Source organism: Styela clava, chromosome 4 (genome assembly GCF_964204865.1).
Source record: "Styela clava chromosome 4, kaStyClav1.hap1.2, whole genome shotgun sequence".
Classification (NCBI taxonomy): Eukaryota; Metazoa; Chordata; class Ascidiacea; order Stolidobranchia; family Styelidae; genus Styela; species Styela clava.
In genome coordinates this window covers 14,040,153-14,052,537 of record NC_135253.1, presented here as the reverse complement: position 1 = coordinate 14,052,537, position 12,385 = coordinate 14,040,153, and the positions used below count along the sequence as shown (strand labels likewise).

Here is a 12,385-nt window from a genome sequence, read left to right as displayed (position 1 = left end):
ACCAGTCCATGTCTGGTATGAAAATAGTTAACTGGTTATTTGTTCCAGAGAAATCATAGGTGCAATGTCATGTTCTTGACACTTCGCATGATGTGTCAACCACCGAACCTGTGAAAATTAAAATATAAAAAAATGGTTTAATGCTTCAGTAGTGGAAGTATTTCCAAGTTGTCAAATATTTGAATATCATGTGTTTAAATACTTTAACTTTTCACTTTCAGGTTCTCACAACGTATGCAAGTAAATGGATGTGGACTTTTACAAAATATCTCTGTGATCAGGTTTGATCATTTTAATGGTTGATAATGTTTTTTTTTATTGCATCAGTAGTATCGAAGTCAAATAGGAAAGTTAAAATTACTTGTCAATAGACTATCAAAACCTTAGATCTACCATAAATTCAAGTTGAATTGTGCTTTCTAGTACAATGTTATTTTTACATTCTTTATTTATAACATTTTTGTCCATTCAATATTGATAAATAACAGCTTTAATTTTTTATAAAATGTTTAAATTAATATTATCGCTAATTTCATTATCATAGGTCACTGACTCTCTTGATACTCTTGCTGACTTCTTGGCTCGAACAGAACCTGAGATAGAAAGTATAACAGGTGAAGAGAGAGATACTGCTTCATTCATGAAGATGATGAGATTGTTTAATGAAGTATCTGCTCAACAACAAGATATGGAGGAAAGGTAAGTAGGAGCTTAGGAGTGAGATTTTCTGACAAGACTATGGATTCATAACAATCGTAAATTTTCTACTCATAATGTTACATCAAGGGGTAAAGGTCACCATTTACTAGGGAATGATTAACAATTTACCATATTGTCTTGACTTGATTTAAAATTTGAGAACTTCATACTGTGATAGTAGCATATCTAAACCAAAGCACTAATTTTTTATTATACAATGTATTTATACCCATACATTTTGCTTCAATCAAGGCTCTGCCCAGGAAGCCATTGTGTCAATGGGGAAATGGAATAAACTTTCCATGTTTGAAAATGGATTGAAAAGCAAATTTTGATCTGTTAGTGTGATGTTTGTGCACTATGTTGCCATTAGTGATTAGCGGTGATTAGCAAATTAGTGATTACTGATTAGCAGTTGTTTTTCATTTTATGAAATATATTTGTTATATACAGATTTTCTGTCATGCATCGAACTGTTCATCTTCTTGAAAAATATGACATGAAATTATCTGGTGAAACACAACAAATGTTTGATTCAGCTCCTGATCGCTGGAATCATCTCAAAACAAAAGTATCACTTGCAAAACAAAGATTGGGGCCAAGAATTCAGGTGAGGTTTTATATTCTATTGAAGTATCCACCCATATTTAGTCAGTCTCAATTTTTAAAAAGTTATGTATTAGATTTATGTAAGGCTTGTCATGTTAATACAGCTTAGGTAGTGAGACATATTTCTTTTACTGAAATGAGGGAACCCGTTGTTAGTGTGTCCGAAACAAATAGAACCTGTTCTTAACATTTGGAGTCCTATCAGTGGCTGCTTTCCCGGAGTCTTGTTTAATGCAATTTTGGTACAAACACAATAAAACTGAAAAGAATGTCAAAATATAGTGAAAGTAAAATACTCATTTAAAAATAGAAAACTCACCAATTCTACTTTTCAGGAGGAATCAGCTCGTATTACTAGAGATTTGCTCAGATTTGGAGATCGTGTTGCAGCACTTGCTTCTGAGTTAAGATCATCAGAAGTATTCTCAAGAGATTGTCCGATTCATTCTGCAACTGAAGCCATTGATGGATTTTCGAGAAGATTACGTCTTCTGCAAACAGAGGCTCAAGATTTAATTGAGTTACAGGTGATTGTCAATTCATTTATTTTTTTCATATTTTATGCCCATAAGGGACTGAAAAATTTGGTAAATTCAGTGTATATATTCCTCTAAATAAATATAGAATAGTAGAAATGTTGCCAATGAAAAACATTGATTCTTTCTGTTATAATACTATGTGATATAAAAGCTATTTTTCTAACAATGAGGTAATTGAAAAATAGTAAGTTTTACTCAGTATGTGAGTAATCATATAAGTTTGATTTTTATTTTCTATTAATTTCATACATTGCACATACTATATCGTTTTTTTTTTCTAGTTTCATTACATATTTTTGCTTCAATTTTATTGTTTCCACAGAGAACACATGAATAATTTTATTATTTCATATATTACTTTTTACTTATCACCAAATGCCCGAATTTTTTTTTAAACTCATATCACTTTTATACAGGAACTACTCGAAACAGCGGTTGTCAACTTTTCAGCTTTGCCTCAATATCAGAGAGATTTGAAAAATTTGAAGATGACTTGGGAACAGAAGAGATTATGTGAAGCAGAACAGAGAGACTGGAAACTGAAACATTGGCAAAAAATTGATGTCAAACAGTTACAACAAGCTACTGGAAGACAAAAAGAACAAATTGAATTGCTACCGAGTGAAGTATGTTGATATAATCTACCCCTTTTCCAGATTTCTATCCAATGAATTTTTGGACACAGTATCTTACTGGTTAGCCTTGGTTGATTGTTTTTTCAATTCTACCATTACATGGAATGCAACAAATTTGATAGGCTATGCCTAAGGAAAAAATACCACTCAATAAACCTTGCTGTATGTATCATTAGTTGCTTTTCATTGTTAGATAGAAGGTATTAATACGGTAATTAGATGCACAGGGAAATTGCAATACATTTTAATATATTATTGTATAATTATTTATTTGTGTTTGTACTGTAAAAAAGTGTTAAGCAAGTCAAATACTTTTTTTCCTGACTGAATTTTATAAATTTTAGGTTGCAGCTTGGGATGTTTATCAAGGAATGATTGAATCAACAATTGTTATTGAACAATGTCTTCCTCTTGTTAAAGATTTAAATCATCCAGCAATGAGAACAAGGCATTGGAAACAGCTTGTAAGAGTCACAGGTCGGTGAAAATATTATGTTACTTAATTTTACCTGATTTACAATATAAATACCCAATTTTGTCTTACTGATCATGATAGCCACGGAAGAGGTTTCTTGTGCATTGATATTGAAAATAGCAGATGTAATACTGATATCCACCTCTTGTATGATAGAATGATTAAAAAATAAAATATTACCTGAATCACAGTCTCAAAACTGATTTAGACGAATTTCAATTTTGTGGATGTCATGGTATATTAAATGTTTAACAATGTTTGGTTTTTGATTTCAAGAGATAATGTAATTAAAAATCTATGTATCTGATATAGGGTATCACCAATATGTGTTACATCATAGTTCGTTATATATATCGCTATATATCATAATATAACGTGATGTAAGAATATGTATACAAAAAATCAGAACTGCACTACAAAAATACTCCATTATATATATAGTATAGGAATTTGAATAGATATTTCATACATAATAATATTTTTTAAAATTGGTGTTAGCAGTATATGTTATAATGTGTAGTACAGCCTTTTTTAATTTTGAATGCTATAGGTGGTTTGCTGCAAACAGACACAGACAGCTTAAGAAAGATGATTCTAGGAGATTTGCTTGAACTTGGGTTACAAAAACATGCTGAAGAAGTGAAATCTATTGTACAACGAGCTGTGAAAGGTAGGGACGTGTTTTGAAAATGAATAAATTAATTAATATTTGTGCAATGCTAATGAGATTGATCAATTTGAAAGATTAGTGGTCTGAATGGAATTAGTTTTTGAGGTGATGAAGATATGATAAATATGACTTGTTATTTGATTTTTGTGATGTTTCTTGAATTGATCATGGTTGGTTGATCATTTTAGTTATCAAAATCAAAATATTTTGTTGAAAATTACATGTTTGATAATTATTAATTAATTATCAATTATTTCAAATATTTAATTCAGATTTAACTATTGAAAGTTCATTGAAGACTTGTGAAGAGGTTTGGCTCGGCAAAGTATTTGAAGTTCATCCACATTCTCGAGGTTTATCAAGAGCACAAAGTGCTGAGATTGAAGCTGGGAGTGAAATAACAGGCAGTGAAATGATGCCTCATGCTGTTCTACAAACATATGAAGGAAGCAGGTAGCATAATAACTACTTTAAATCATTAATCATTATTCCCAGTATATGGAAAATTCTAACTGGATTGCCATAGCTGGAGCCTGATTGTGGAGTCAAAAAGCTATGGCAATTCGGTGGAGCTGGTGCCACATTAGATGGACCCAGTGTCAGAGCTACCAGAAATTTTAGGGACGCCAGCTCCAAACCATTTTATTTATAAATTACAATTTATAATATTGATTTGAAAGTTTCAAGTTGAATTTATATATTTTCAAAGTAGTGGTCACACCCAAAATCCTCCAGCTCAGCTCTGTAACAAAAACTAACTCACCAGCCCTGGTTTTATCTTATTTTATCTTTCAAAATTTCAAGCAATGGGATTGAGTTTTATTTATTCTAGGGGTTATGAAAAGCAATAGAAAAACTTTATCAAATGGTAAACTAGGAAACTAGTTGAACGTTCTGGATGTACATCTTTGTTGACAGAGAAAGTTTTACTAATTAAGCTATCAATATTTAGTCAGTTATTTAAACTATATTACATTTTTCAATAATTTACTCACACATTACACATTTGAATCTTTATCTCATCACTACCAAGGTGAACACAGGCTTGATGCTTGATCCTACTATTGTCTACCTTCCTACTATTAAAAATAATAATGCTGATTATTACTTTCTAAATCAATCATTCTTAAATGCATGTGATTCCCAGAACAACCGGTGGAACAAGGACAAAAAGTATGAAGAGTGGACCACACAGTAGATCTTCTGATAAAACAGGACCAGGTTCAGTATCAAGAGGTAGAGGAGGTGGAAGAACATCAGTATTGTCTTTGCCGATAAGTTTAGTCAATCTTGTCGATGATCCAAGTCCTATATGTTTGCTGAGAAATGTGGAAAAAATATTTGCTGAGCTAGAACATCATCAGGTGATATTTACCGTAATTGTCTTTTTATGGGTTAGTGTCAGATATTGAATGTTTGAGTGTCATTTAAAATTTGTATCAAGTGAAATAAAACTTTTTTTCGTTCGTTTTGTATACTAAAATTTTGAAAATGGGCGAGGCTGTTGGTTTTTTTTATTGTAAAAATAATGGTTAGTATCAGAGTTTTGTTCTTGGCATAAGTTTAATAAAGAAGAATAGCTCAATAAAAACTCATTTATTAAGACAATTTGCTACATTGCGTTCTATGCTATATAAAACATATAGGTAGCTGATTTTTTTAAATTTTACATTGATATAGTAGAATGATAGTTATGCTTGTTTGTACAAATTTTACTGTAATATGTACATACTTGTAGGTGGATCTAAATAGAATGCAAAGCAACAGTGCTATTGGTTCATTTCTTGATGAAGTTACAAAATGGCAGAAGAAATTACAATTGGTTGAAGCAGTGCTTGAAGCATGGGTCAGTGTTCAAGAGAAATGGATTCAACTTGATGACATTTACTCAGGTATTAGAGAACCTGCGATACAATTAGTTTGGATCAATATATTTTTTAACACTATGTTTCTTTTCTCTATGCCTATATAATATTAAATAGTGAGGTTATCAGTCATCATTCAAAGCTAAATAGCATATGGTTGCCACCAGGTATATTCATTCATGTTGATGATATATAGAGTGTTAGCATAAATTATTTGTCGAATTTCCGAATTTCTATACAGAAAAACCTCATCAGAGAATGACCAATCAAATGTTGTCTACTAACATATTATTGTTTTTTCGATTAGATTTTCCTCCTTGATAATTTTGCTTGCTATATAGATACATACACTAGTGTCTCTACTCTACGTTATCATGCCCTGATGAGGTTTTTTCGTATAAGGATTCGAAACATCTGCTAATTACATTATTCTGTTAATACCGACTTTGCTCAATTTGACATCTACAGTTTTAAGAGTTGTATCTCAAATTGTGAGAACTAGACATTGGTCGCCTTAATTTGTATTGGATGAATAAATTACCAATGAATGGCTATTTCATATCAAACAGCAATCATAATCTTCACTACTAGTCCACTATTTTTTTACGATTGTGTCAAGCTGATAAAGTCCATTTTTCACGAGATACTTTTAAAAGATTAAAAGATATTACCTGACATTCTAATAACAAGAAAGATGCCTGTGTTAAATAAATGTTATTGATTTATATAAAGGAGCTGATGTTCGAACTGCACTTGCTCATGAAGCAAATATGTTTGCTGTCATCAGTAAAGATTTTCGATTGTTAATGAGAGCAACTGAGAAGAATACAAATGTCCTACAGAGTTGCTCTAGAAAAGGTGCAATATCGTTTATAGAAACTATGATTTGTAATCAGATATATAAAATGTTTTTTGACTATACAATTACAATATTTACTTGGTGCATTTTCTGTTTAAATTTTTCATTCTGCTTGATTGATCTTGTTTTTTTTTATCTGTCGCAAATTTTTGAATACTTTGTCTTAGTTACAAAATGAACATATATAGGGTGGAAGAAAATTATTCTTTTTCTTAGGTTTGTTATACTGTTTGTGATAAAACTATAATTTAGTTTAGAACGTGAAGATGATAAGTAAGTTTTATTTACGGTAAATTTTTTAAACTTTTGACGGTCAGTCTACTGTGAATATGTGAAAATCTCAATCCTATCTGTAGAATGACCATCTTATAATTTCATTGTGATCTAATGGATATTTGCATTTACATCTTTATTAGATTTCTGTTACACTGATTTTGTTATAATTTTTACCGCCAAATTTGTTTTTAGGTCTTTTACCAATGCTTGAGAAAATGGATGCTAAAATGGATCAATGCAAACATGCTTTATTGGGAAATTTAGAACGACGTCGACAAAGATTTCCTAGATTTTATTTTCTGTCACCTGAAGATGTCATGAATATTGTGTGTTATGGTTATGACTTGAATGCTGTCAATAAGTAAGTTTATGATGTTGTAAATATTTGCAGTTTTTTAGTAATTGAGAATATTATGTATTGCAGAAACCTCAAACTTACAGTGATGGGCTAATATACAGTCATCGATCTAAGTAACGATCCAAGTGATGAGTCAAATAAAAGTTTATTATTAAAGGAAATAACACAAACAAACATATGCTTAAAATATCATCAAGTACAGACTGTCCTTTTACAGCTGAATGAACAGTAAATATACTAGTGAAAAGTAATGCATGCATATAATGACATTTATTAATGTTTACTATGAACAAAAACATAAGATTCATGGAAAACTATTGAACTATCATCATGTTATTGGAATGTATACTTTTCAGTTTAAATGCTCTGAAACATTTTTGTATTTCCAAACTTAATTTCTGTCGAGTGTTATATGAAAAAGAGATTTGATTCCTTGATTTTTAATGTTCTTTGATCGAATAATGCAAGTTTACATGGAAAAATATAAACAACATTTAACAGCAACAATGAAAGTTTATTATCAATTAACATTCAACATTTGAATTTGCTGCTGTTATCGAGTTTGAGTAGATAGCAAGCTAAATAAGTGTTTTTTTAGGGATTTGTTACTAGTTAAGGTTGGATATAAAGTTGAATACTCATTTAAATGCTCAGCATTTACCTGATGAATGAAACTCCTTAGAAGTGATTACATAAGTAACACTATGACAAGTTGTCCAACTATTATCTCATGGATAAATTTCTTGCACATAAAACTTCATATTTCATGTGCAATAACTAATGCGCAACATTCAAATAAAATTGCGTACTTTTTATTGATCAAGCTGTTAATTTAATATTTCAATTTCAGATTTTTATGCAAAGTTTTACCCAACTTGAAAAACCTAATATTTGAAGAAAAAGAAGTACCAACAACTGCAGTTAGCAATAAATTGAAACCACCGAGTCCATCTGTTCCTAAACCACCTGGCGGAAACAAAAAATTCTTGGTAAACGGGGTGAACAGTATTGCTGGTGAACAAACTATGTTGTCAAAACCACTACCCTATGAAGGACCAATGTCACAATGGCTACCTCGCCTTATCGAGGGATTGAAATTTACTATACAGGTAAGGACGACAAGACATTCATTTTATATATGAAACTTGAATTTAGATTTTTACCGAATCGATTTGTGCCCTCTTAATACTAAATCAGATACTAGCAAGAAATACATGGAAATCTTTCTTTATCGGATTACCTATTTTTACACTATGCTGGACGTTCTTGTCGTCAATTATCTTTTTATATATTTGACTGATTTCGATTTTATGTTCGTGTAATAAGCATCATCACTCCAAGCATCCAATTTAGTTTTGCACCTTCGTCTATATGGCGTTGTTCATGTTTATAATATAATGTATAATAATAATAGGTTGCAGGTTATGTTTCCCAATTTATTTGCTGTTTTCAGGAACATATTTTTCATTTGATTAATTACTTTAAATAAAACTCGTTATTCTCATCAATATCATCCTGTATACAATGGTTTATTTGATGCTGAAGTTTCCAAAGTTCCTTTTCAAAAATTTTAGAATGTTTCAAATTTTTGTTAATGACCATTCCATCTATTGCTGAGCTTTGGACATTATTTGTTTAAAATATTTCATTTATTTTTTTTTCAAAATATTTCATGGGGGATACTTTGCATCCTTTTTTTTTAGTTGTTTGAAGGAAAATTCCCATTTCATGTATATCTTCTGTTCAGAAAAATGGGACTCACCCTGTTTAATTTTTTTTTAGAAATTTGCATTGATTACCTAAAATACTTTTTTGTTATTTTCAAACTTCTTATAATTGTGTATCATTCCAAAAGGAACAACTCCATGTTGCCCTAGGGTTCGAACCCAGGCCAGCTCAAATTGAGCGGGAACTAAGAAGTGCTGGTGCATCCAAAGTTCGTGTTAGTCGTCCATCTAGTGCAGCATCACAAAGATCGGGTGGATCAAATAAAAGTGTTAAAGCTTCAGATGTTGCAAAAGCATTGGAACCATTGAAAGAAGGGGTACAATTTCCATTTTGGTGTTGATGAAGTTAAGATTAATTTAGTGAACATAATTTCAATGAAGAAGTGTGGATTCAGAAAAAAAAATAATCAATATTCAATGTCAAAAAAAAATTTGAATGAACACTGATTGAAATGAAACAAACCTGGCTAAGATATGAGAGACTTTATGATCACGCTAATTTTCTCATTCATTAAAAAAAGTTTTTTATTTTCACAGCCATCTGATATGGCAGCTCAGCTGAGTCACAGCCTGGGAGTATCTGTTACTCTTGATGAAGTTTCATGGACTCTGGACAATACAACTCAAGTTACTTTACTTGCTACATCAGTTCAGGTGGGCTATTTCATTTAAATATTGCTTGTATTTTACTCTTTATAAATTGTTTCAAATTTTTGCTCTTGACAATGCAGAACCACCCGTAGATATTATGATCTATGGAAAAAAAATGGATTATTTTCATTCTGCCTGAAAACCTAATTTGTACACCTGCATTGGTTGAATAATTTAAAAATATAACTTTCCAGTTAACATTTTTATACTAATATTCTATGTGGTTGCATTCAGGCATCTAAAGACATTTCAGCAGCTGTAAAAACTGACGAAAGAACACAGGAATCTATTAAAGTGGTTCATGATAAACTGCAGGCGAAACTGGATGGTGCTGTCATTATGCTGAAGGTAAAAATAGGGTAGATAATAAAATTTATTTTGGAGGCTAATCTGATATCACCTCCTATTAGGAAAGGATGCTCAGAGTAGAGGAAAGATAATAATAAAATGACCTAATCATAAGGCAAACTCAGCATCTCGTTCAGTTATCAGTCCATGGTGGGTATGGGTATAGTTAGCAAGTTATTCGCTTCAGATGCAGGGACTTGATGGTGGAAGAATCCGTAACCGACCAGTGGGTACGCGAAGTATCCTAGGTTGTCTGGGTTACTGGTTTAGTTTAGGTATTAAAATAGCTAAAAAGTTTGCTTTAACAGTTGCATAGACATGAATGATGTATGCTTTATTGGTCTGTGGTTACATCTACCACCGAGCAATCCTCATGTTATTTTTCATAGGATTCATTATATGGGATTGGCATCACAGGGTAATTTAGGGTGTGTAATTTCAAGTGTGTTATTGAAACTTAGCTCAATGTCATGCCAGTCTGTTAGTTCTTCAAACTTGAAGATCATGTGATTGAATCTTAAAACTCACCAAATCAAACCCTGAAAGATCTTCATTACAAATCTTTTTAGGGAATGGAAGATGAGCGAACTTCACGAATGAGAAGTGCTAGATTCAAGTCACAGAAAGGAAAAGATAAAACAATAGATGGTACTGGTGGAAAGAAAGATGGATTTGAAAACAGTGAATCCCTTGGTGCACCATCAACCAGGTTAGATAAAATGAGATACTCCAAGGCTTTGCCTGTAATAGAAAAAACAGCAAAGAAAACATGTTATGCTATTAGTTACAATTTACCCAATGTGGGAAACATTGTAACTAAGTTGTAATTAGCATGCGGTCTTTTCTCACTCAGACAGATTTATAGTCTGGGTGCTAAATATTCGTTTCGTGGTTTTGCATGCTATTTGACATTTTTTAATCGATTTTTCAAACTTGGGTATGAAAATAGGGTTACGTTTTTTCAACGCTTCCAACACTTCTTGCTCTGACTAATTGGTTTCATCGTTAAATATACAGATTAACATTAGAAGATGACGTTGATATGGCAGGAGATGATGTTTCAATTGATGATGGAATGGGAGGGGGGGATGCAGGTATGTTACGTATACCGTAATTGAATAGTAATACTCAGATTAGGAATTTATAAGATGACAAAGAAAAGTTTTTTTGACCATTCAATGACTTGAAACAGCTCGAATCAATGTCATATTTAGGAAGTTTACTTTTTTGCAAATTTTTCAGAATTATACTTTTAACTTTTGTTTAACTGATTCTGCAGTGTTAAAATTTTGTGTTGCTTTGATTGATTCACTTGCTTGAAACTTGGTTGGGTGGTCCTAATATATGAAGGGTATTGTCTACCATAATTATGTTTAAGTGTATCTTAATTTTTTTTGTTTTTGTTTCCTAATTCATGATATAAGTGCATTTTGAAAACTTTAAATTGTTGTTAACATTTGCTAGGAGACATAGCAAATAGATGATAACCTATGATTAATTTTAGAAAAGAAACAGATAGATTGTAAATAATATTATCATTTTGGTTTTTCTATAGCTCCAATCAACACAATGCAAAGTTTATTATTCATGGAACAAATACAATCAAATACGGCAAAAGGAATGAGGCGAGATACGTTGGAGTTAGAATTGGCTGATATTCTACCAAAGGTAAAGCTGAACTGCTGTATAATGAAATTATACTTATAGCCATAGTAATGCTTTCAAAAATATTCGAAGGCATTGAAAATAACTTTTTCAACCAAATCAATTTTTAGGAAACAACTGAACCGCAAGTTACAACAGTAGATACAAAACTTCAATTGTTTCCATCACAAATTCACAAGATTGCTGGAATGATAACTTTACTTGCTCAATATCGGGATATTTGTTTGGATTTGATGAAAAAACCAGGGGATATTGAACAGGTTGGATTTAGTTCAATGAAAAACATATCTTTTTTGGTAGTTTAATGTAATATTATACATATTTGATATGGAATTGAAAATTTAGGCATTTATACTGATACTTTGATAATTATAATTCATTGCTTGGTGGATAACTTGTTAGAATAGCCATGTAAAGCTTTAATGCTGTTTGTCGCGACAGATGATCATCTGCAGGACAATTGCAAATTTGGTGAATTGGTAATTTCTATATTATTCCCATTCATGCATGGAATGTTTGATAATGCCATACCCAACAAGCACTGGTAGCTTTCGTAGACAAATGAGAAATATAGTTTTCAACACAACTTCATGAAATTTGGTTTATGGTCCAAATTGAGTGTTTTAATCTTGATTTCAGTCGTTCGAATACCAATCAAGGCTTCATCATGTTTATAATGACGAGAATATGGAAGTTTCTGTTCATTTGCTCAACTGGGAGTTTGAATATGGATATGAATATCAAGGATCTTCAATGAGGTATTTTTATTTTTGATTTAATTATAAATTCAAACAGTGAAAACACTTGAATATCAAACTGTTTAATCAAAGTGATTCAATAGTGGTTGAATATTTTTTTCTGAAGAAGTCTGACCTCGGTTAGATGGGACATTACAGAAATATATTTGTGTCAGTGTGCAGCAAGACCTCTGAATCACTTAGAATAGTTATCTTCAATCTTGCTACAGTATCCTTGCATGTACGGTAGTTAGTCCTGTAGAAACCCATTC

The 12,385-nt window shown here is 31.4% G+C and overlaps 1 protein-coding gene across 1 annotated transcript in view; it reads left to right on the top strand.

The window, feature by feature from the left end:
• Positions 1-12,385, top strand: part of LOC120325946 (dynein beta chain, ciliary-like) — an 87,687-nt gene that overhangs the window by 13,968 nt on the left and 61,334 nt on the right. Inside the window, exons 25-45 of the mRNA XM_078111380.1 lie at positions 222-281; positions 545-699; positions 1,153-1,309; positions 1,644-1,835; positions 2,264-2,473; positions 2,827-2,959; positions 3,508-3,627; positions 3,900-4,080; positions 4,775-4,991; positions 5,366-5,519; positions 6,225-6,350; positions 6,820-6,988; positions 7,836-8,094; positions 8,841-9,029; positions 9,250-9,366; positions 9,598-9,711; positions 10,281-10,420; positions 10,729-10,805; positions 11,267-11,379; positions 11,487-11,636; positions 12,016-12,134. Of these exons, the coding sequence (XP_077967506.1) occupies positions 222-281; positions 545-699; positions 1,153-1,309; positions 1,644-1,835; positions 2,264-2,473; positions 2,827-2,959; positions 3,508-3,627; positions 3,900-4,080; positions 4,775-4,991; positions 5,366-5,519; positions 6,225-6,350; positions 6,820-6,988; positions 7,836-8,094; positions 8,841-9,029; positions 9,250-9,366; positions 9,598-9,711; positions 10,281-10,420; positions 10,729-10,805; positions 11,267-11,379; positions 11,487-11,636; positions 12,016-12,134 (3,152 nt within the window). The remainder of the gene's footprint in view (positions 1-221; positions 282-544; positions 700-1,152; positions 1,310-1,643; positions 1,836-2,263; positions 2,474-2,826; positions 2,960-3,507; positions 3,628-3,899; positions 4,081-4,774; positions 4,992-5,365; positions 5,520-6,224; positions 6,351-6,819; positions 6,989-7,835; positions 8,095-8,840; positions 9,030-9,249; positions 9,367-9,597; positions 9,712-10,280; positions 10,421-10,728; positions 10,806-11,266; positions 11,380-11,486; positions 11,637-12,015; positions 12,135-12,385) is intronic.